At 41.9% G+C, this 24,217-nt stretch overlaps 1 protein-coding gene across 1 annotated transcript in view; it reads right to left on the bottom strand.

Annotated features, from left to right (window-relative positions):
* DTNB (dystrobrevin beta) overlaps positions 1-24,217 on the bottom strand; it is a gene marked incomplete at both ends in the record, with an annotated part of 203,282 nt that overhangs the window by 161,678 nt on the left and 17,387 nt on the right. Inside the window, 2 exons of the mRNA XM_080711332.1 lie at positions 2,054-2,208; positions 13,877-13,962. Coding sequence (XP_080567458.1) covers positions 2,054-2,208; positions 13,877-13,962 — 241 coding nt within the window. The remainder of the gene's footprint in view (positions 1-2,053; positions 2,209-13,876; positions 13,963-24,217) is intronic.

A 24,217-nucleotide genomic window follows, 5' to 3' on the forward strand; every position in this document is an offset into this window, starting at 1 on the left:
AAGATACGGTTCGGGCATGGTGGTGCACGCCTGTAATCCCGGTATTTGGGAGGCTGATACAGGAAGCCTGCAGGTTCAAGGCCAGCCTCAGCAATTGAGACTCTCAGCAGCCTAGTGAGACCCTGTTTCAACACAAAAAATAAAAGAGCTGGGGGTGTAGGTAGAATGCCCCTGAATTCAATCCCAAATTCAATCCCCCAGGAAAAGATCACCCTCAACAATCCTGCTTTCTTTCCTAGGACCCAGATTCCTCCTATGTTGACACGGCAGAAGCATGTGCCTCTATCCTTAAGTATTTCGGGTTGAATTTCTTAAAAACCAAGACATTCTCTGACATTATTAAACATAAATCTCAAAACCAGGCACTGACCAGTCCCTGGCAGGATGGTGTTACCCAGCCATAAGCTGTGTCCAGATCTTTCCAACTGTCTCAACCGTGGCCTGGGGCCGGGGCCCGCGCTGCGCTGGTCTCACCTCTCTAGAACGCTTTTCTTTTCTTTTCTTTTCTTTTCTTTTCTTTTCTTTTTTTTTTTTTTTTTGTGGTACTGGGGTTCCTGGAAGCCCTTCTACCTCTGGGCTACACTCCCAGACCTATTTTATATTTTTACTTGGAAACAGGGTCTCCTAAACCAGCGCGGCCGGCTTCGAACCTGCGCGATCCTCCTGTCTCCGCCTCCCAAGTGCGGGGATTACAAGCGTGCGCCACCACGCCGGCTTACAACTCTTTCCTTTTGTCTCGTGTGGCACTGGAATCCTGGGGCACACTGGCCGCTAAGCTGTGCAATCCAAGCGTGCCTGCCATGTGCCCTGAGATGCCAGGCTCTTCAATGCATCCCCACATGGCTGAACTGATGTCTATTCAGTTTCTCCAACCGTAAAATTACTGCTTCCCTTGGTAATTAACAAACATCTTCTGGGCAAATAACTTTAAGGCTATGTCAGTATACTATTTTCATGAACTTTTTACCATTAGTTTTAACATAGTTGCTTTTTTTTGGTACTTGAGATTGAACCCAGGAGCATCCTACCTCCGTGCTATACTGTAGTCCTTTTTACTTTTTATTTCGAAAAAGAGTCTCACAAAGTTGCCGAGGGCCTCACTAAGTTGCTGAGGCTGGCCTTGAACCTGCAATCTTCCTTGCCTCAGCCTCCCAAGTACTAAGATTACAGGCGTGCACCACCACGCCTGGTTTTTTTTTGTTTTTTTTTTGTCTTCTGTTTCCCCCCCTTAACTTCCCACTTACCAGGACTTTCTAAGTATGTCCTCAAGTCTCTTTTATCTAGTCTCTTCCTCTATCTCCTCCGGCCTTTGGCACAATTAGGACCTCAGGAACACCTCGTACCAGGTGAAGAACACAAAGGAAGTCAACCCATCTCCCTGCTGCAGGAAGGCGCGGTGCGCCCTGGAGGGGTCTCAGCGGGCAGTGGACACGAAGCATTCCTCCCGTCCCCAGTGCCGGGAAACAATGACCCAGCACCAACACTGCCGGGGTTGTATGTCAGATGCCTGTGCCTCACACTTTAAAGAACTTATCTGAAAAAGTAACATATGTCCAGTAGCAATAATATAAACACTTTTTAAACATTTTTTGAAAATATTTCAAATGTGATCCTTTTTTGTTTGTTACAGTCCTGGGAGTTGAACCCAGAGGTATTCTGCCTTCAAGCTACACCCCCAGCCCTATTTTTTATTCTTTATTTTGAAACAGAGTCTCACTAAGCTGAGAAGGGCCTGGCTAAGTAGCTGAGGCTGACTGCGAACTTGCAATCCTCCTGTCTCGGCCTCCCAAGCACTGGGATTGCAACCGTGAGCCACCACGCCAGCAAAATGTGATCCTTTTCTTTTCCCCAGAAAAGATCCCCCCTACACAAGAGCATTCAGGTGAATTTCTGCCTCCCTCTTTTATTTACCCAACATCCCGCACCCCACGATAAAGTTGTTTTTCCTCTTCAAGTCCTTATGTCCTAGACTGGAAGCTGCTGGAATGTGCTGGAAGGTGGAGAGATGGATGAGAGCTCTTCTCAGTCCTGGCTTCTGTCCATCTGTCCTTACCTGCTGCGGGAAACAGGTGCGGACCGAGTGCTCGGTGTACCCAAAGGACGGCCCTTCAAAGACAGCGGTCGGGAGCTTCAGCACTTCCTTCAGAAACTGGTCAAACTTGCTAAATATCATGAGGCCGTTGGAATCTGACATCTGGGAGAAAATATCTATGAGAACAAAACCAAACAGAGTCAGAACTCTAAGAAAATGTCAGCGTTTTATATAAATGGTTGTCATTTGTATACCAGGTTTTAAAAGTATCATTAAAAAGTATCATGAAGTTATTAAAACTTTCAGCTAATATTAAAATTGTTCTCATTCTTCCTAACGTTGTGTGGTTACTCTGCTGATAAAGGCCCCCAGTCTCACTCAATATGTACCTAAACTCCCATGACAGACTCGTGACCTCCTTATCCCTTAATATCTGTGTGCACATAACATATGCATGTGAGAGTCTAAGCATCTAGGGTATGAAATGATACTATAATTAAATACTGACATACGAGTGATGTCATTGTATGCCTATGGAGAAATAAACTCGATGGAAGCATGGAAGACATTTCAAATATCCCAGGTGGTGAGTTCCAAAGTAGAATAAGAAAAAAATTCATATAAACTCTGCTATCCAAAGATACTTGGATACTATAAAACTATTTTTAGCTGGGCATAGGGGTCAATGCCTATAATCCCAGTACTTGTTGAGACAGGAATATCACAGGTTCAAAGCCAGCCTTAGCCACTTAGTGAGGCTGTCATTAAGACCCTGTTTCCAAATTAAAAATAAAATAGGGCTGGGGGAAGGGAGATAGCTCAGAGATAGAATGCCCCTGGGTTAAATCCCCAGCCCACCAAAACAAAAACAAAAACAAAACCCAAAAAAACTATATTTTTAGATGAACTCCAGCCGAGCAGAGAGGAAAGAAGCTGCTAATAAACTATTTCTTTGTCTTCATGTCTTGCCTCCTGCTATCTCCCTCCTTCCATTCATAGCTGGGCCTGTGAATGAAAGGCACTAAACACAACTTGACAAAGAATCATGACCTAAACATTTTTCAAACTCCTGCATTTCCTTGCCAAAAAAAAAAAAAGAGTGAGTTATATATATATACAGAAAGCCACCCTTGAGGATTTCTCAAACACAGTATTTTGTTTATTTATTTTTTGTGGTACTGCAGATGGAACCCCAGGGGCATTCTAACTCCGAGCTATACCCCCTGCCCTATTTTATTCTTTTATTTTGAAACGGTCTCTTTACGTTGCAGAGGGCCTACGTTACTGACTAGCCACAAACCTGCAATCTTCCTGTCTCAACCTCCCAAGTACTGGAATTATAAGCATGTGTCACGATGCCTGGCTCAAACACAGTATTTAAAAAATTAATATTCTATATATTCATAGTGAATAGGTATATTCATATAATGCATATATATTATACATATATGAATTATTCCTTAGGTTTAATTTGAAGAATTTCTCTAAAGGACTAGAAAAAAGATGAAAAACATTTTAATATACAAATAAAAATAAATAAAATCTTAGACTGTCACTCCAAAGGATAATTTGTGTATGTGTTACTGGGGCTGGAACCAAGGGGCATTCCACCTCCGAGCTACAGCCCCAGCCCTTTTTATTTATTTATTTTTTTTAAACAGGGTCAGCTGAGCATGTTTGTAATCCCAGCACTTGGAAGGCTGGGACAGGAGGATCTCAGATTCAAGGGCCATTTCAGCAACTTGTATGGTCTTCCACAACTTAGTGAGACCTTGTTTCAGAATAGAGGGGGGGGGGAGGAAAAGGAGCAGCAGCTGCAGCAGCTGCTCACTAAATTGCTGAAGCTGTCCCTGAACCTGTGATCTTCCAGTCTCTGCCTCCCAAGTACTAACAAGGATTACAGAGGTGGACCCCTATGCTCACTTCCATAAGGTAATTTTTAGGGCATGCAAAACCAGAAATTATCAGAGGAGAAAATCTTCAGTATGCCCTCTCACAATTGTTCTATCTTGTTAAATAATAAATCTAATGAGAAGGTAAAGAAAGTATGGTCCTAGTGGAAAATAAAAATTTAAAAAGGTATGGTCCTAGTGGAAAATAAAATCAATTAATCTTCCACGTTAATTAATTTTAAAATAAGTTTTCACTATATGGTCCGAGCACAACAAAAGAGTACGACACATGGTCCTTATGCCCGAGAAACTTCTGACGTGGCTGGAAAGATAAGATACTTGAGAAGGAAGATTTACGAGCTCCACTGACTCTAAAAACAGAAAGAACAAAGGGAAACGGTCTCTGTGAAGCCTCCCCATGTGCCAGGGACCTCGGGGAGTCAGCCAGCGGCCACGGCAAGCTCACCGCCTTCTTCCTTAGGCACAGAAAGCGAATTCCCTTTTGTACAGCACCGCATATAACTAACATTAAATTTCCCGGCCACCTTTTAGCAGGGTGTCATCATGTGATTAACATCTGGCCAATGAAACTATGCAGACAGGTTCTGAGAGACTTCCAAAAGGCTAAAGAAAGCTAAGTAATTGGAAAATGTATTACCTCCCTCCTTTGCTATGTGGAGTGCAGCTATAATAGCTTGAGCTCCAGGAGCTATCCTGGACTATCTGGTAATCTCTCTCCTGATGTAGAACTCATATACTAGCATGGGAGAAAGGGAAGGCAGAGAAGGCTTGCACCCCAGAAGAACATGAAGCTTCCAAAGCAGCCCTGGACTATCTATCTCTAGACTGCTTTTATGTAAGAGAAAAATGAATTTCAACTTTAAGATACTACTATACAAGGTTTCTGCTTTCATGCAACAAATTCTAATCCTAACCAAACATCGCCTTGTTTCATAAGAGGTTTATATGAAAGTGTGCACAGAAGTACACACAATTATTTAATCTGTAGGATGGAAAGGTTACCTTGCAGTACTGGGGATCGAACCCAGGGCCTTGGGCATTCTAGGCAAGCACTCTACCACGGAGCTATAGCTCACAAAAATAATGAATCAGATACACAATAGCTAAAAAGCGACAGCGATGTAGTTATTATGTTCATTCTACATAATAAACAGAACAGGCTTCAGATGAAGGACAAATTGATGAGAAGAAAGGCAGACTGATAAACTCTTCCAGGAAGGCAGAGAAATGTGAAGAAATCAAACCAAATGCAAGAAATAGTAACAGAGACTGAAGAGAGAAGTGAATATGCCAACAATGGGTCAGAGGACTTGTCAAGAACGTGTAGAGAAAAGGAGCCTGGAAGCGAGGCCCAGAGAGAGAGAATGTGGAATGAGGAGGTGGAGATGGGCGAGGGAGGGATGAGGAGCCGGCACCAGAGGAGAGGGGTGAACGTCTCTAGGTGGGGATTCTAAGGCCGTGGCTGTCAGGAATTGGGGCACTGCGAGAGCGTTCTGACTTGACAGAACAGTTACACTGAGAAATAAAGACCAAGAAGAATGCTAAAGAAATTCTAGAAGATAAAAGCACCTTGGATTTGGCTCTTAAGTGGCAATAAAATGGTTAGGAAGCTAGTTTTAAGAGCTGGGTGTGGTGGCGCACGCTTGTAACCCCAGCATTCAGGAGGCTGAGACTGGACGGTTTGAGGACAGCCTCAGCTCCTTAGTGAGGCCCTTTGTAATTCGGTGAGACCCTGCTTCAAAATAAAGAATAAAAATAGGGCTGGATGTGTAGCTTGGAGGTAGACTACCCCGGGGTTCTGTCCCCAGTACCGCAAAGAAGAAAAAGAAGAAAAAAAAGCTAGGTTTCAAGAATGAGTGTGAACCAGGTATGGTGGTATACACTTGTAATCCCAGTACTGGGGAGGCTGAGACCGGGCAGGAGTATTGCAGGTTTGAAGACAGCCTCAGTAAGCAGTGAGACTCTCGGCAACCTAGCAAGACCCCTTTTAAAAGTAAATAAAAATAACAAGGGCTGAGGATATAGCTCAGAGATAGAATAGCCCTGGGTTCAGTCCTCAGTCCCCCAACCCTCCACACACAAAGGTCAAAGCGTAAATGACTACGGCTAAAAGACAAAGAATGGACTTAGGGAAACACCAGGTAGGAAACCTTGTAAATAAAGCACAAAGAATCCAGGCGTGGTGGCGCACACTCGTAATCCCAGTGCTTGGGCGGCTGAGACAGGATGATCACAGGTTCACAGCCAGCCTCAGCTACTTAGTGAGGCCCTCCCCAACTTGGTGAGATCCTGTCTTAAAAATAAAAAATTGGGCTGGGGGTGTAGCTTGGAGGTAAAAATGTCCCTGGGTTCAATTCCCAGTACTGCAAGTAAATAAGTAAGTAAGTAGGGCACACACCAAGGCAGGAATGAGGGCCCAGATTGCAGCAGTGACGATACGGGGGTGGGTGGGGTGGGGGTGTCAAATCCAAGACATTTCAAGGCATTGCAGTTGATAGAGAATTGGATTAGAAAATAACAAAATTGTAGCCGGGCGTGGTGGCGCACGCTCGTCATCCCCGCGCCTGGGAGGCAGAGACAGGAGGATCGCGCAGGTTCGAAGCCAGCCTCAGCTGGCCTAGGAGACCCTGTTTCCAAATAAAAATGTAAAAACAGGTCTGGGAGTGTAGCCCGGAGGTAGAAGGGCTTCCAGGAACCCCAGTACCACCAAAATAAAATTTAAAAAAAAAAAAAGAACAAAATTTTAAATTAGGGTTTCTAGATGCAGTGGAATGCACCTATCATCCAGATACCTTGGAGGCCAAGACAGAGGACAACAGATCTGAGGAAAGCACTAGGTATCTTAGGGAGATCCTCCTTCAAAATAAGAAGAGCTGGGTGTATCTCAGGTAGAATGCATCTGGGTTCAATCCCCAGTACCCCCACACAGACACACACAGTGAGGATTATTCTAAATTTCAAGCTTGGAAAAATGCTCATAACTTTCACTGAAAGTTTTAACTATACTCAATTACTAGGTCATCAATAGACTCAAAGTAAAATTGTTTAATTTATGAAAAAAAACTATAATTTAATAGGTCTATATTAGAAGAGAAAAAGCAGAAACATGCTCATTTGTTTTAATAAGAGAAATACTGCTAGATCCATAAACTAAAGGCATCATGAAGTAACTCATTATTTAACTGTATTAAATCAGTAACTCTTGAGTCACTGTTTAATACAATTTTTAGAATAAAAAAAATCTGTAAAAAAGCAAGTACAAAACAATTGCTAATTTTTTATCTTAAATGAAGCAGAACAAATAATGAATCAAAGTTGGCATCATTTATTATGTGCATATAAGATCTTAACAATGAGATAATAAAATTTCATAAGAATTTTAAAAATTAAACTTGGGCTGAGGATACAGTTCAGCAGAAGAGCACGTGCTTATTAGCATTCTTGAAGCCCTGGGTTCAACACCCAGGACCACAAAACAAATGAATAAAGTCCTCTATTAAAGCACTCCACCCTCCTGGCATTTATCGAATGAATTACTTCCTAGATTACCAGTTAATTTCCCCTTTACTTCTTTTTTAATTTACATACCTCTGAAAGAAAAAAAATGCCAATCCCCCAATAGTGGTTTTCAGCTAAAAATAAGATAGGATTTTTTTTCACTGTGAAAATCTCACAATTGAGACCTTACATGTAATTGTGCATACAATTTAAGAAATATTCTATTCTCTATGTAATGGTCAAAATATTATTCCTGATCTACCACCATCGCAGATGTTTCGACTCTGGCTTTACTCGGTGCATCCACCCAACCATTTCCACTGCGCTTTCACCCTCTTAAGACCAATGCCACACTTCTGCACGGTGACAGGGCTGTTCAGACTACAGAGAGTCTAAAACGGAGGGCCACTGCCTTTTATGTTACTTTTCCTGGCAAATAAATCTCATCCTCTGTTACTTCCCAGCCAATTGAGCAAATTACCCAGGAAAACATGTACACACATCTGTATGTTTATAAATACCTACCCACAACTAAGTGCAAATGCCTACTGTGTTCTCCAACTCATTACAACTCCGTATCATCCATTAAGTCAGAATGCGGCCGCGGGGGCTAGTGCCAGCTCAGCCAGGCTGTCCTCCAAAAGGCCCAGGGGCCGCCTCTGGCGCTTGTTATTCTTTTCCTTCTCCTGCTAGCCTTCTCATAAATTAAATGTAGGTTGTACTTCTTGCTTCCCGTTCCAAAGCATTTTGATTATTCAAGAAATACAAACATGGGTATCACCCATTCAAATGAGAACAGTCACGCCCACCTACTGAAAAGGGATGGCTAACTGAAACCAGCGAGGAAGGTATCTAAAGAGCACAAGCCGACACAGTGATGCATGCCTGAAACCCCAGTACCTGGGAAGCTGAGGCAGAGCGTCACAGGTTCAAGGCCAGTGCACAGAACCTTAGCAAGACCAGGTTTCAAAACAAAAATTAAAACGGGGCTGGGGGTGTAGCTCAATGGTAGAGCCCCCCCTTCAATCCCCAGTATCATACACAGAGCAAAAGAGAACATATTGCTTGTGAAACACTCTGAAAAAAAAAAAAAGAATAAAAGACTATAGCAGAGAAAGCTAAAGTTTGAACAGGTAACTATTTAATTGTAACTTAAAGAAGGATCGTTCTACAATCTGTTAATAAAACATCAAGAAAGTAAATAATTGAAATGTCAGTGAGAATAGTCATTTCTGGGTTAAGAGGTAAAAAACCCTCAGGTCATCTTTTCTCTTACTACTCAGAGTATAGCACTCAAAAATATGAAAAAATATAAGTAATATAAATTATTACTATTTTTTTTTTTTTTTGGTGGTACTGGGGTTCCTGGAAGCCCTGCTACCTCTGGGCTACACTCTCAGACCTATTTTTACATTTTTTTAATTTGGAAACAGGGTCTCTTAAGCCAGTGCGCGCAGCTGGCTTCGAACCTGTGCGATCCTCCTATCTCTGCCTCCCAAGCGCGGGGATTACAAGCGTGCGCCACCACGCCCAGCAAATTATTACTATTATAAAATCATTTTGCTACAACCCAGGGAACATCCCTGTTAGTATTTTGCCATATTACTTATTTTTCTATGTGCATAGCAAATTGTTGCTTAAAACTTTTGTTTAAAAAATTTATGTATTATGACTTGTAACATCTATATATTTTTTAACTTTTTGGTAGTACTAGGGATGGAACCCAGGGACCTTCTACCTTCGGGCTACACCCCCATACCTATTTTCTATTTTATTTGGAAACAGGGTCTCACTAAGTTGTTGAAAGCCTCACTAAATAGCTGGCTTTGAACCTGTGTGAGTCTCCTGTCTCAGCCTCCCAAGTATTGGGATTATAAACCTGCACCACCATGACTAGCAATCTTTAACATATTTTTTTTTTTTTTTTTTTTGGTGGTACTGGGGTTCCTGGAAGCCCTTCTACCTCCGGGCTACACTCCCAGACCTATTTTTTATACTTTTTTATTTGGAAACAGGGTCTCATAAGCCAGCGCGCGCGGCTGGCTTCGAACCTGCGCGATCCTCCTGTCTCTGCCTCCCAAGCGCGGGGATTACAAGCGTGCGCCACCACGCCCGGCTAACGTATTTTTAAAGGCATTATACTCAATCATGTGGGTGTCCCAAAACTTAATTGTCTCTTTTGGACACTAAAGCCTATTCAAGATTTCATAAATTATAAAAAATGTACAACAAATATACCTATAACTTAAGCCGAGTGCCTCTCTGTATAGCTACTCAAGAGGCTGAAGCAGGAGATCACCTCAGCCCAGGAGTTCAGGGAAGGGGGCGTACACACACACACGCGCACACACACACACACATGCACGCACGCACACACACACACCCTGAGGTATACCGCTGGTTGTTCCTTAGGGTAAACTCCAGAAGGAGAAGGAACAAAGGGACATGAGTATTTTTACAGCCTTCCCCCAAAATCTATTGAATTGCTCTTCAAAATGGTAGCATTCATTTTTTAGTGCATTTTAAAGCAACTTTTATGAACCATTAACTTCTTTTAGTGCAACTAGATGGGGTTTGAATAAGAGCAGATTAAGTTTCTCATTCAACAAATAGAAGTAGAGTAAATAAATCTTATGTTGACAATTAAATGCCATTTAACAAATAATGGACTTTATAGCCTAATGATTTTGTTCTCTTGAGTTATACTTTAGGCTTATGAATTTTAATTTTTTTTTTTTTGCAGTACTGAGGATTGAACCCAGGGAGTTCTATCTCCAAGTTACACCCCAGCCCTGTTATTCTTTATTTTGAAACAGCGTCTCACTAAGTTGTGGAGGGCTTCACCAAGTACCCGAGACTGGCTGTGAACCTGCCATCCTACTGTCTCAGCCTCCTAAGTATGAAGATTACAAGTGTCCACCACCATGCCTGTCTCAGAAATGCTCTTAGGACAAATCTTAAAAATCTAATTAAAGTATTTCAAACTAAAAACACAAATATTTGTTAAGTCACTTCAAATGCCATCTCGACTTGGAACAAACAAAACGTCAAAACAATGGGCAGGAAAATATCATGGAAATATTGTGAAAAGTTTTTTGAATTCTAAAAGGGAAGAAGAAGCAAGATCAAAATTTTAAGAAGTAGAAATGCTAAAGCATATTTTATACGCGAGAAACCCTAATATAATGGGACGATGACGGTGAAGAAGACAGTCAGTAGAAGGCTGGAGCAAGTACAGACTGAGTCAGGAATAAGCAGGGAGAGGAGAGGGGAGGATGAGAGTGAGCCGCCGTCGTCGAGGTCACAGGCCCCATCCCACTTGGGCTGCACCGCCACCTCAGCCAAGGAGGTCACAGCTGAGAACAGAAGCCAAGGAGGAGATGCTCCCGTGACAGCCAACTCCGACCGTCAGGCCACGCATCAAGAGCTTCTCTCCTAATGGAGAAAAGGCTTCAAATCTGTACCTTAAGTAGAATTTAAAAGTAGAGATAGGCTTCAATAACCAAAACGTTTTCTTATGTTAAGCAGCTAATTTCCAAGCCAAGAGAATTACAGTACAATAAAAATGAAACAGAACTAGAGTTGGTAGGGAAAAGCATAAAGAAAATAAACCATATTTAAAATGCACACGAGTAAGATAAACATGGTGTCTAGTGATCAAGTTCCTAGTGCCTTCCTATCACACTGGCCTGTCTACCGAGTGCAATGGTCTGGCATTCTGAGCACACTAACGTGGCCCACTGGCCTTGACAGGGTGCTTTTATGCCCCTTGACTCTTGGTCACTTTGTGTGCCCCTAAGTAGTTCAAAGCCACGTCAAAAAACAGAAACAAACAACAACAAAAATCACTATCAGCTGTGAAACTCTCATCAATCTAGTGAGACCTTGTTTCAAAATAAAAATAAAAAATAGGGCTGGAGGTGTAGCTTGAAGGCAGAAGGCCCTGTGCCACACACATTTGCACACACACTTGCACACACACACACACACACACACACACACACACCTGCTATCAGGTGAGGAAAGAAGGGAAGGTGAGGTGCAGCTCAGTAGCTCAGTGGGAGGGAGGGGCACTGGCCTAGCATGCTTGAGGCCTGTGCTGGACCACCAGCACCAAAAGCAACAGACAGAAACACTGCTATCAGCTGGGTCCTTCCCATACTTTACATCTCAGAATCTGTGTTTTCTCATTAAATAGTTACAAAGAAAACTGTAGTAATTTTGGTATCCAATCAATAACTCATATTTGGCAAATTTTAAGCACCTAGTATGTACCAAGTGAGCTCGCTCCAGGTTAATGTAGAGATTTAATTACAGAAACTTAAGACTCCAGAGTCATCTAGAATATGTAGATATGTAATCAATTTTTCTACTGTTTTAGTCTTTCAAGTACTAATAAAAATAGTGTATATTCTTTATCTGATATAATCATCATTAAGAAACCAAACAAGCCAGGCCTGATGACACACACCTCTAATCCTAGTGTTTGGGAGGCTAAGACAGGAAGATTGCAGATTCAAGGCCGGCCTCAGCAACTTAGCAAGACCCTGTTTCCAAATAAAAAATAAAATAGGGATGGGAGTATAGCTCGGAGGTAGAATACCCTGGGTTCAATCCCCAGCACCTCCCCAACACACACACACACACACACAGACAAAATCTTAACCTTTTTATGTTTGAGTAAAATATAATTTCACCCATATTATATTATCTGCCTCAAAAAAACACTATGCCAAACTAAGAAAATAAGAAAGATTATAATACAAAAAAGTAATAAGAAACCATGTTAAAAAAACCCTTATGAGTATTTACATAAAACTACAATGATTACCAAAAACATGGTCTACACTGCAGCTGATTTTTAAATGAAGATAAATATGACCAAATACATGGCCTAAGATCTTTCTTTAGACTCTAACCTGGTGGACGTCCAGCTTTCCAACTTTCCATGTCATGATGACATGTAAGAAAAAGCAACAGAAAACAAATGCACCTTAGGACGTAATCTTGTCCAAAAAAACTCATTCTTGAAACCGATTGAGTCTCTGTATCTTTAAAAAAAAAAAAAAAGTAGAGGCCAGAGAAACATTATAGGATGCAACTACCAAAACTCAACCTATGAGGAATGCTATGGGACAGACAACACAATTTTTTCAACAGATGGATTGAGAGTATCTCAACACTTCCTTCTCATCTCCCTGGAACCCGCCAAAGAGCTCCTTACTGTGACTCTGTGCCATGGTACTTATATCATGGCACTTGAATATTACATTGCAAGTATGTGTCTCCCATTACAGTACTAGCATAGTGGAGAACTACGGAGTAGCTTTGAATTCAGAAAAAATCCTAGCCCCCCCCCTCCCTTTTTGTAGTATTGGGGATGGAACCCAGGGGCATTCTACCTCTGAGCTACACCCCCTGCTCTATTTTTTATTCTTTATTTTGAAACAGGGTCTCACTGTGTTGCAGAGGGCCTGGCTAAGTAGCTACAGCTGTCCACGAACCTCCTGTCCCAGCCTCCCAAGTGCTGGGATTGCAAGCGCGGGCCACACACCCAGCCTTTCCCCTTCTTTAAAATGAAGAAAATCCCACCTTCTGCTTAGAGGAATGTTTAAGAATTGTATGAGAAACTGCATGTGAAGCACTGAGCACGACGCCTGGTGTGTCTCAGGCAGTCAGTAGCCATCCAGTGATCGGAAACAAGGAGAACGATAACCATCAAAATTAAAGAGGTGTGATCATCATCTCCTCTGATTCCCACCTTCCCACAGTATCTAGTGAATAGTCAAATGTCAAAATGGCCAATAGAAGAAGAAGAAGAAGAAGAAGAAGAAGAAGAAGAAGAAGAAGAAGAAGAAGAAGAAGAAGAAGAAGAAGAAGAAGAAGGAAAAAAGAAGAACCACAACAAAGAAAAGGCAATGGCAAAGACCACACCCAGGCAGGAGGCTACCGAGTTTCTGAGCAGCGGGGCTGACTCTGAGCGAGGAAGTATTTAATTACAGCAAATACGACCTGAGAAGTTAATGAGAAAGGGGCAAAACTCAGCCGGACCTGGTAAAGACATCCACATTTCTTTTTTAACTAAAAACTTTCAATATAATCATCTTCAAGCATTCAAGCATATTTTTAAATAACATAGAAAACATTTTTAAAGAATTTTTAAAATGTCAACATTATTTTTCTCAGTCTCTTTGGTTTTCTCACTTAAAAAAAAAAAAAAAAACCACCCACAAATCAAATCAACTGTTTCCATCTGAACAGTAGGTGGCATAACTCTCACGCTGAGTCAGGGCTACAGGAAGAGATGTGATAAAAACAGAAGACCACACAAGCTCAACACAGCATCCTCCTAAGCCCTGGAAGCATTCATTTAAAGCCGTTTAAAAGTCCTAATTTGAAAGTAAAAATTTTCAAACAATATGAAAATACTTACATCTCAATTTGTCCAGCATTTTTCCACCACACATGGTTGCTAACATAGCTTTAACTGAAAATACGGTCAACTTGCCTCGGCCCTCACTGAAAAATAAATATTAGAAATAATTGCTATCTGGAACCACAAAAGCAATCAAATGTAAATATTGAGCAACCAGTACATTGATACTTGCCCTTGTATGTTACGATTTTACCACATTTAGAATCTCTGGAATTACTTCTTTTGTAGAACTAAGGCTTCAATTTCTACCAGGTGAAGCATGCTAGAGCTACACTGAATTATCTGAAAATGAGTTTCAGAAACAATCTGTAAAGCAATTTCTATCAGCTTTCTAGGTTCATCTATGTGGTGAACCCGAATTAAGTTTCCTGTCAACTAAACCCATCAAATCCACAGCTGAAATGTTGTTTTATTTTGGTTTTGGTTTTTTGTTTTGTTACTAAGGACTGAACCCAGAGGCATTCTATCTTTGAAATACAACCCTCACTCAATGTTTATTTCTTATTTGGAAACAGGGTTGATGAGAGTCTCACTACTTGCTGAGGCTGTCCTCAAACCTGCAATCCTCCTGTCTCAGCCTCCCAAGTACAGGGATTACAAGCATGTGCCACTTCGCCCATCTTAAAGTGTTTTAAACACAAGGGGCCACCTGGTTTGAATATAATTCAGTTACATGTCCCCACAACAGGATAGCAACAGTTGACTGTTATGTACTAAACAGCAGGGTGCACACTGCTATAAAGATTTTATAGTATACTCATCTTTGTTTTTACTGGAAAAATCTTTTTTTTTAATCTTTATATCCTCATGTAAGTGTTTATTCTAAGAAGCTTAATCACGTCTGCCTCAGATCTGCTCAGACACCACTGTGAGAAAAGGAAAAGGACAGTAATCTTTTTTTTTTTCCTTTTTGAAAGCTGGGAAGATGAAAGGAGGCACATAAGTGCAACGCCAGGCCCACCAGCACCAGGACAGCACCAAGGCTCCATCCTCTCAGCTACGCCTGGCGTCAGGCAGACAGAAACTTCACCAGCTGCTTGTTAAACTCAGCACATGCAGGTTAACAATGGGCCTTTGTTAATTTTATAGAGTTTGTGCTCAGTTTCATGGTAGCTTAGAGTAAAATACTTTTGCAATAAAAACAACTATATCATCTTAGTTTAGAAAAGTAAATATCACCCAATTTATAGTCACTAATGGCCCTAAGAGTCTCTCCTGTTTTCCAAACCATCCTTGATATACAGGAAGATCACACCTGAAAACAAAGGCAAACATCAGCGAGGCACAGAGGCGCACACCTGTGATCCCAGGACTGGGAGGCTGAGGCAGGAGGATCGCAGGTTCGTGACCAGCCTCAGCTACTTAGTGAGGCCCTCTGCAACTTAGCGAGACCCTGAGGGTATAGCTTGGAGGTAGAATGCCCCTGGGTTCGATCCCCAGTTTCACACACACAAAAAAGAAAAGAAATACCAATTTCTGTTACAGTTGGACTTTTATTATGTCTGATTTTTTCATAACATAAAACAGGAAAGTGTACTAGTTAAAATTAGAATGAGGTTTTAAAAATGTCTTCAGCATTGAAGACATGCTCCCACATATAAGGCGAATATGCCACCTGGAAATGATAAGAAATACTCCTATGTCAAATATCCATTGTGTCACATGAGAAAAGTCAACAGCTAAGAGGTTCTTCCTGGTGCCATAGGCTTAAACCCAGCACGTGGGAGGCGGAGACTGGAAGATCACGGTTCATGGACAGCCTCCGCTACTTAGCGAGGCCCTTCACAAATCAGTGAGACCCTGTTTCAAAAATAAAAAGACTAGCCGGCCGTGGTGGCGCACGCCTGTAATCCCTGTGCTTGGGAGGCAGAGACAGGAGGATCACGCAGGTTCAAAGCCAGCCGCGCTGGCTTAAGAGACCCTGTTTCCAAATTTTAAAAATATATATAAAATAGATCTGGGGGGATAGCCCGGAGGTAGAGGGCTTCCAGGAACCCCAGTACCACCAAAATAAATAAATTAATTTAATTAAATTAAAAGACTAAAGAAATTAAAAAAAAAAAAAAAAAACAAGGGCCGGAGGTGTAGCTTGGAGGCATAATACCCCTGGGTTCCATCCCTAGTGCCACAAAACAAACAATAAAAGGTCCCCCCCCCCTATGGAAGTACTGGAGATTGAACCCAGTACTTCTACCACAGAGCTATACCCTTTTATTTTTTTTGAGAAAGGGTCTCTCTAAATTGCCCAGGCTAGCTGCAAATTTACAATTCCTCAGCCTCAGCCTCCTAAGTGGCTGAGATTACGGTATGTGCCACTACACCCAACTAGAAGAGCATGAATTAAATTAAAAAGGGGTAAACTAAGAATGACACAGAAATGCCAGGCATGATGGCACATGCCCATAATCCCAGTACTTGGGAGGCTGAGACAAGAGGATCGAAGGCTCGAGACTAGCTTCGATAACTTAGTAAGGCTCTCAGCAACCTGGCAAGACCCTGTTTCAAAATCAAAAATTAAAAAAGGGTTGGGGGTATAGCTCAGAGGTAGAAAAACCCTGGGTTCAATCCCAAGTACCACAAAAACAAACAAACAATGACACAAACATTTGTAGATCAAAGGCAAACCAGTGGTGTAAAACTGGTAAGACCCTAAGGAATATTCCCAAAGGACACTGGGAGCCTGAGGTCTCGAGGGAAAGCGCAGCATCTAGAAATGTCTTCTGAAAGAATCCCATGCATCAGGAACCTACTGCCTTCCACAGTGATTACTATCAGTGGTTCTGACAGTAAAGGAAAGGAATTATTATGAAAATAAGTCTGAATCTATGAAATTACTTGGATAGACCAAGTAAAGGAGTTAGAATAGAAATGTCATTATTTCTTTTTCTCTATGCCAAGTGGGCCCTTAATAAAAGAGACACACAGAATACCAGTTGCCTCTAGGACAGGAGAAGGCAATCTCAGACTGAGAGAAGAATTAAAGGGTGGGCATTTTCCAATTTTTAAGTATTAAAAATGTTTATACTAGGAAAAAAGAAGGTTCTCAAGTCAGTACTCTAGAAAAAACTGATAAGTCTCTAGCCAAACTAAATAAGAAAAAAGATACTAATAACCAAAATAAAAAAGAATATCATCACAAGTTCTACAAACATTAGAGAAATAATAAGGAACTTTCATTGTAAAAATTCCACTTTAGGTCCATAAGTTTGACAACTTGGACGAACTAGACAGATGAAACTACCTCTTATAAAACTAAAGCTCACTCAATATGAAACAGCTAACTTGACTGGGCCTAGATCCCTTAAAGACGTTGTATTGCTATTTTAAAGCCTTCCCAAAAGAAAGCTCCTCATTCATAGGGCTATACTGGTGAATTCCAAATACGTAATGATGAAACAACTGCATTTCTTTCAGGTAATAAAAAAAAAATGAGAGAGATAAACTGGGCAGGTGGCCCACACCTGTAATCCCAGGACTTGGGAGACTAAGACAGGAGGGCCATATATTTGCGGCCAGCCTCAGCAATTTAGCAGGGCCCTCCACAATTTATTGAGACTTTACTTATTTTATTTATTTATTTATTTATTTATTTATTTATTTATTTATTTATTTAATGGTACTGGGGTTCCTGGAAGCCCTTCTACCTCTGGGCTACACTCCCAGACCTATTTTATATTTTTATTTGGAAACAAGGTCTCAAGCCAGCGAGGCTGGCTTCAAACCTGCGCAATCCTCCTGTCTCTGCCTCCCAAGCGCGGGGATTACAAGCGTGTGCCACCACGCCCGGCGAGACCATATTTAAAATTAAGACATAGAGCTGAGCATGGTGGTGCACATTTGTAATCTCAGTCCTTGGGAGGCTGAGACAGGATGATCGCAGGTTCATGGCCAGCCTCAGCTACTTAGTGAGGCCTGCCACAACTTACTGAGACCCTGTCTCGAAATAAAGAATAAAAAATTGGGCTGGGGGTATGGCTCAGAGGTAGAATGCCCCTGGGTTCAATCCCCAATACCGCAAAAAATAAAAATTAATAAATAAGTAAATAATAAAATGGGACTGAGGTTGTAGCTCAGACATAATGCCCTCGAGTTCAATCCTCAGTACAAAAGAAGAAGAAAAAGAAGGAGGAGGAGGAGGAGGAGGAGGAGGAGGAGGAGGAGGAGGAGGAGGAGGAGGAGGAGGAGGAGGAAATAAAAAAAGAGGGGATACTTCCCAACTTTTTTATGATGTCAGTATTATTCTGATACCAAAACCACATAAAGATATAACAACAATAGAAACATAAACAAGTTGGTATTCCTCCAGAACATAATCACAGAAATCTGTAAATGTGAACAAATCAAATGTAATAATACATAAAACAGATAAACACAACCTGAGGGCGTTATTCCAGGAATATAAGACTACTTAGACTTTTGAAAATTAATTCACCATCCCAACAGACTTAAAAAAGGGAAAAGCCACATATATCATCATCTGAATAGATGCAGATGACAAAATTCAACCTCTCAGAAAACTAGGAAAACAAATTTCCTCTATCTGATGATGAACATTTAAAAAATAACAATAACATATTTAAAATTTGAGGACTGAGTGCTTTTCCCCAAAGATGAAGAACAAGTCAAGAATGACCGCTGAGCCGGGCGTGGTGGTGCACACTTGTAATGCCAGGACTTGGGAGATTGAGACAGGAGGATCACGCTGGTTCGGAGCCAGCCCTGCTGGCTTAAGAGACCCTGTTTCAAAATAAAAAATATAAAATAGGTCTGGGAGTGTAGCCCGTGGGAGTGTATCCCGGAGGTAGAAGGGCTTCCAGGAACCCCAGTACCACCAAAAAAAAAACAAAAAAAACCACAAATTATAAATAAATAAATAAGCCGGGCGTGGTGGCGCACGCTTGTAATCCCCGCGCTTGGGAGGCGGAGACAGGAGGATCGCGCTGGTTTGGAGCCAGCCTCACTGGCTTAAGAAACTCTGTTTCCACATAAAAATGTTAAAAAATAGGTCTGGGAGTGTAGCCCGTGGGAGTGTATACCAGAGGTAGAAGGGCTTCCAGGAACCCCAGTACCACCAAATAAATAAATAAATAAATAAATAAATAAATAAATAAATAAATAAATAAAGGCTGGGAGTGTAGTTCAGAGGTAGAATGCCCCTGGGATAAATCCTCAGCAACACACACACACACACACACACACACACACACACACACACACACACACACACGACTGCTTCTACCATCCCTCGTAAGCCTGACGTTAGGGACCCCAGCTGATGATAAAAGGCAAGAAAAAAGAAAGGGGGGGGAGAGCATACAGGTTAAAAGTGAAGAAATAAAACTGTCTCCTTTTGATAATATGACCATGCATTTAGAAAACTTCAATAAGCCTAATAAATAAAGCTATAAAACCTACTAAAAGCACTATAATAATCAGGCGTGGTGGCACATGCCTGTAATCCTAGTACTTGGGAGAATGAGACAGAATTGTGTGTTCAAGGCCAAACTCACCTACTTAGTGAAGGCCCTCGGCAACTTAGTGAAATCCTGCTTCAAAATAAAAAATAAGAGCCAGGCGTGGTGGCGCACGCTTGTAATCCCAGCATTCGGGAGGCTGAGACTGGAGGATCGCAGTTCTGTGGACAGCCTCAGCTGCTTAGTGAGGCCCTTAGAAACTCAGTGAGACCTGGTTTCAAAATAAAGAATAAAAAAAAATAGGGCAGGGGGTGTAGCTCAGAGGTTGAATGCCCCTGGGTTCCATCCCCAGACCTGCAAAAGAAACAAATAAAAAATAAAATAAATAAAATAAATAAAAAATAAAATAGGGATGGGGGTGTAGCTCAGGTAGAATGCCTCTGAGTTCAATCCCCAGTACTACACACACACAGATACACACACACACATCACTAAAATAAGTTAGCAAGGTTGCGAGTTTAGCAAGGTTGCAGAATATAAACTCAAAATAGAAAATTCAATTTTATTTCTGTAAATTATTGAAAGAAAAAAACATGAAATACTTTGATTTTTTTGAAAAAAAAAAAGACTGATCTGTATACTAAATACTCTAAAATACTGGCCAAAAAAATCAAAGACTTAGCTATATAATGTTCATGAAATGGAAAATACAGTATCGTAATGTGTCAATTCTTCCTAAACTAATCAGAATGCTGTTCTGATTCAACGTGGTCCTCAGAGGTGAAGGAGAGAGAAAACTATTGCCTATGCCCTCTTAACACAGCATTTTATCTTGTACATCACTTTGACACCAAATGTGTGGGAGCTACACACACACACACACACACACACACACACACACACACACACTCTCACACTCTCTCTCTCTCTCTCTCTCTCTCTCTCTCTCTCTCTCTCTCTCTCTCTAAGCAATTACGTAGCAGACATAGGTGAATGTCCTGTGGTTCAATACAATTCTGACAAAACCCAGGAGAGCCAGATTAGACTTTACGCTCTTCAGTGAAGAGTACACACAAGGACTCATCTATAAACTCCAGACAAGAGGTCTTATTGGGTACGATGCAGCCCCAGCCCTTGTTGTTTGTTGTGAAACAGGGTCTCACGAGGTTCATGAGTCTGGCCGCCCAGCTGCAATCCTCCTATCTGAGCCTCCCAAGTACTGGGATTACAGATATGTGCCATTATACCCAGCTGACATCATTACTTCTAAAAAATAAATTTAATTTTTTTATGGTGCTGGGGAACAGCGAACCCAGGGGCATTCTATCTCTGAACTACACACTCAGTCAGCTCTATTTTGTTTTTATTTGGAAATAGTACCTTACTAAGTTGCTGTGAGCCTCGCTAAGTTTTCTACCCACAGCAGTCACGCAGCGCTCTCCACCGCCTCCCACCCGGCAGCAGGCTCCACTCAGTCCTGCACATCCAGGCGTGCGCCGCTCGCGGGCTGCCCGGGGGAGGGCGCACAGAAGCCTCAGTGGGCAGCTCACGAAGAGAACGGGAAAATGTAAGTACAGTTGCTGGAGCTGTAACAGCAGACCTATTTGAAAATTCTGGATACATGTATAGAAGGAGATTTGGGGGGTGCATCTACAAATAAGAGATATTTGAGGAAGATGCTCAGTGAATGTTTACATTTAAGAATTTGTACATACGTACTTATGCATACTAGGAATGGGAGAGTGGGCTCGGGTCTTAGTTATGAACTCCTCTTCCCCACTTATAATGCTGACCATCATTTATAACTTTATTTTTTTTGCGGGTCTGGGGATGGAACCCAGGGGCATTCGACCTCTGAGCTACACCCCCTGCCCTGTTTTTTATTCTTTATTTTGAAACAGTCTCACTAAGTTACGGAAGGCCTCACTATGTAGCTAAGGCTGTCTGCGAACCGCGCTCCTCTGGTCTCAGCCTCCCAAATGCTGGGATTACAAGCGTGCGCCACCACGCCCAGCTCATTTATAACTTTAGATGCATAATTTCTACTGTCAGAAGGCTTATTTCTAAAAGGCTGCTGGGCGTGGTAGCGCACGCCAGTAATCTCAGTACTTGGGAGGCTGAAACCAACCTCAGCAACTTAGTGAGACACTGTTTACCAACAAAAAATGAATAAAATAAGACTGGAGGGTAGTTTGGAGGTAGAATACCTCAGAGTTCAATCCCCAGCACCACAAAAAATAAAATAAGTAAATAAAGTGCATTCATTTTCAAAAGGAAATATGAAAGTAAGTTATATACAAAATGAATAAATGGCATATGAAAGATAGATATCGATATTTATTAAGGAAACTTATTATGTTAAAATCTGAATACAACTTGGCATAAAAAAATAATCACCCAACAGAATTAGTAAAGGGGTATTCTTAACTGCCTAGCTCCTCAGCCAAGCGTGGTGGGACACATTGTAATCCAAGTACTTTGGGAGGCTAAGACAGGAGGATCGCAGGTGCCAGGAAAGCCTCAGCAACTTGGTGAAACTCTCAACAACTTAGCAAGACCCTATTTCAGAAAAAAGAAAAAAAATCAGACTCGGGGTCTAGCTCAGAGGTAAAATGCCTGGATGTTCAATCTCCAGAACAACCACAACAAAATATCGTACTTCTCAAATCCCGGTATTCATATTTTTCCCTTCAGAAAGAAAAACCTTAGCTCCTTCCTCTCCACGCCTTGCTCTACAGTCCAGACATCAACACTGGCCCCTTTGCCATGAGTGTTCTTCTCGGCACGGAATCCCCTCGGTCTACTTTAAGCTAACTACAATGTCCTGCACAGAAATCGCCCCAAACAAAGCAGGGGAAGGTGTCGCTTTCACTTTTCTCCTGTTTCCGCAGCACGCCTGCACCCTTCCTCTACGGTGAAGGGCCACTACAGACCCCCGGCAGCCCAATGCCCCACGACTATGTTCTTTATCCAGCTGGTTCTTCTTGGAAGAACTCGTTCCTGAGCGTCCCACCAGGCATCTGAAATTATTCTTTGTGCACTGGTCAAGTCACACTTAGAACAGGCGGCCACCCTGGCCACGGCATGTCCGCCTCGCAAGCATCCACGCTTCACTACTTCCTGCGTCCAGTCCAGGTCTGAACCGGAATCAACTCTCTTCAAACAAGATTTGGGGAAAATATTTAACCTGGTTTCATCACCAATAACATAACTCACCTAAAATCTGGCCTACAATAACCTGGTCAATATTTAAAATGTAACAATTCACAGTGAATATTAAGCCCTGTGCAAAGACACTAAAAGGAAAGGATCCGTGGAGGAGACAGTAGAGAGGAACCTTGTTATTTTAACCCCACCCAGAGAGAAGCCCTGGGGGCCCCCTCCCCACCAGCCTGCTGATCCTCCTCCTCAGACTTCTCTGCATGATTCATTTCTACAGACCTATCATTTTACAGCTGACAATAAACCACGCACATGACTTCTAAAAAGAGTTCTTATTATCCAACACCGAGAAAACACCATCATTAGCCTCGTGCCAAGCGAAGCAGACAGTGAGTCACCCTGGATAAACACGGTATGTCTTAACATGCAGGTGCCTTCGGAAACCCCTGCAACCCTCACCTGCGCCCTTCAGACACGAGAGCTCTCATTCCAACTTAATGGCATCTCGAATTCTGCCTATCTTTTAATATTTAAACTAACCCAATCAAAATGATGTTTCATGGCTATACAGGACCTAGTAAGACTCTGCTATTCAAGTTAATACTTCTGAAAATATAACTATGGCGAACATCTTTTACTTAAGAAAACAAGCTGTTTCTATACCTCTAAGCAAACAACTGGGGATCCTGCCAACTATAAATTAGTGCTTCTTGTATGAAGAGAGACTTTAGAAATGCTATTGCCGGTTCAATCATCACACACTGCTAAAAGGAATAAGAGCATTTCTCTTTGATTCTCAAAAAGTTGCATTTTTCCAATTAATCTTAATTTATGAAACTTCACAGAGGATGGATTATGCAACAATTAACTGCAAATCAAGGATCCACTTGGAAAAATGAGAAACAGCTTAATCAAATAAAATCAGCTTAAAATATTACTCAATTTTATCACATCAGAATGCCTCCTGATTTTCATTTCAATCTTACAGACACTTATTAGGAATCCAGCGCTGTACTAATTGAGGAATTAAAGAAATACAAAGCACCACCTCTGTTCTCAAGAACTTTCTCCCCCCACATCTCACCCCCACCCCGGTACTGGGTGTTGAGCCCGGGGTGTCCTATCCCTCAGCTATACCCCCAGTTCTATTTTTACCTTCTGTTTTGAAATAGGGTCTTAGCCTTGCTAAGTTGCTGAAGCTGGCTTCAAACCTGTGATCCTCCTGCCTTAGCCTCTCAAGTACCAGGCTACAGGCGTGAGCCACCCCATCCGGCTCTCAGAAACTTTCAACCTCATTTGTACGTTTATGAAGCAGTTTAGAAATTTAATGTCAAAACTAATGATACAGACATGAACTGTAGGTCATCAAAGGGATAAAAAGGATTTGGCTGTAGTGGTGTCGCCTGTAATCCCAGAATTTTGGCGGCTGAGACAGGAGGATCACAGGTTTGAGGCCAGCTTCAGCAATTTAGCAAGACGCAGTTTCAAAATAAAAATTAAAATAGGGCTGGGTGTGTAGCTCAGAGGTAGAATGTCCCGGGTTCAATCCCTAGGACCACACACAAAAAGGGGATGGGAAGAAAAGTGAGGGTGGTGGTAACAAGGAAGGCTTCGGCATAGATAAAAACTTGAACTAAGCCCTTCGAAAGCTAGAAGATATGGCCACAGAAGAAAAGGTCACTGAGTCCTCCGGGCAGGCAGGGTAGGTTAGAGCAGGGCTGAGTTAGTGTCAACCCACATACACAGAAGGAGAAACGAGCAT

The sequence above is a fragment of the Muscardinus avellanarius genome (assembly GCF_963383645.1).
Source record: "Muscardinus avellanarius genome assembly, chromosome: 15".
NCBI classification, from domain to species: Eukaryota; Metazoa; Chordata; class Mammalia; order Rodentia; family Gliridae; genus Muscardinus; species Muscardinus avellanarius.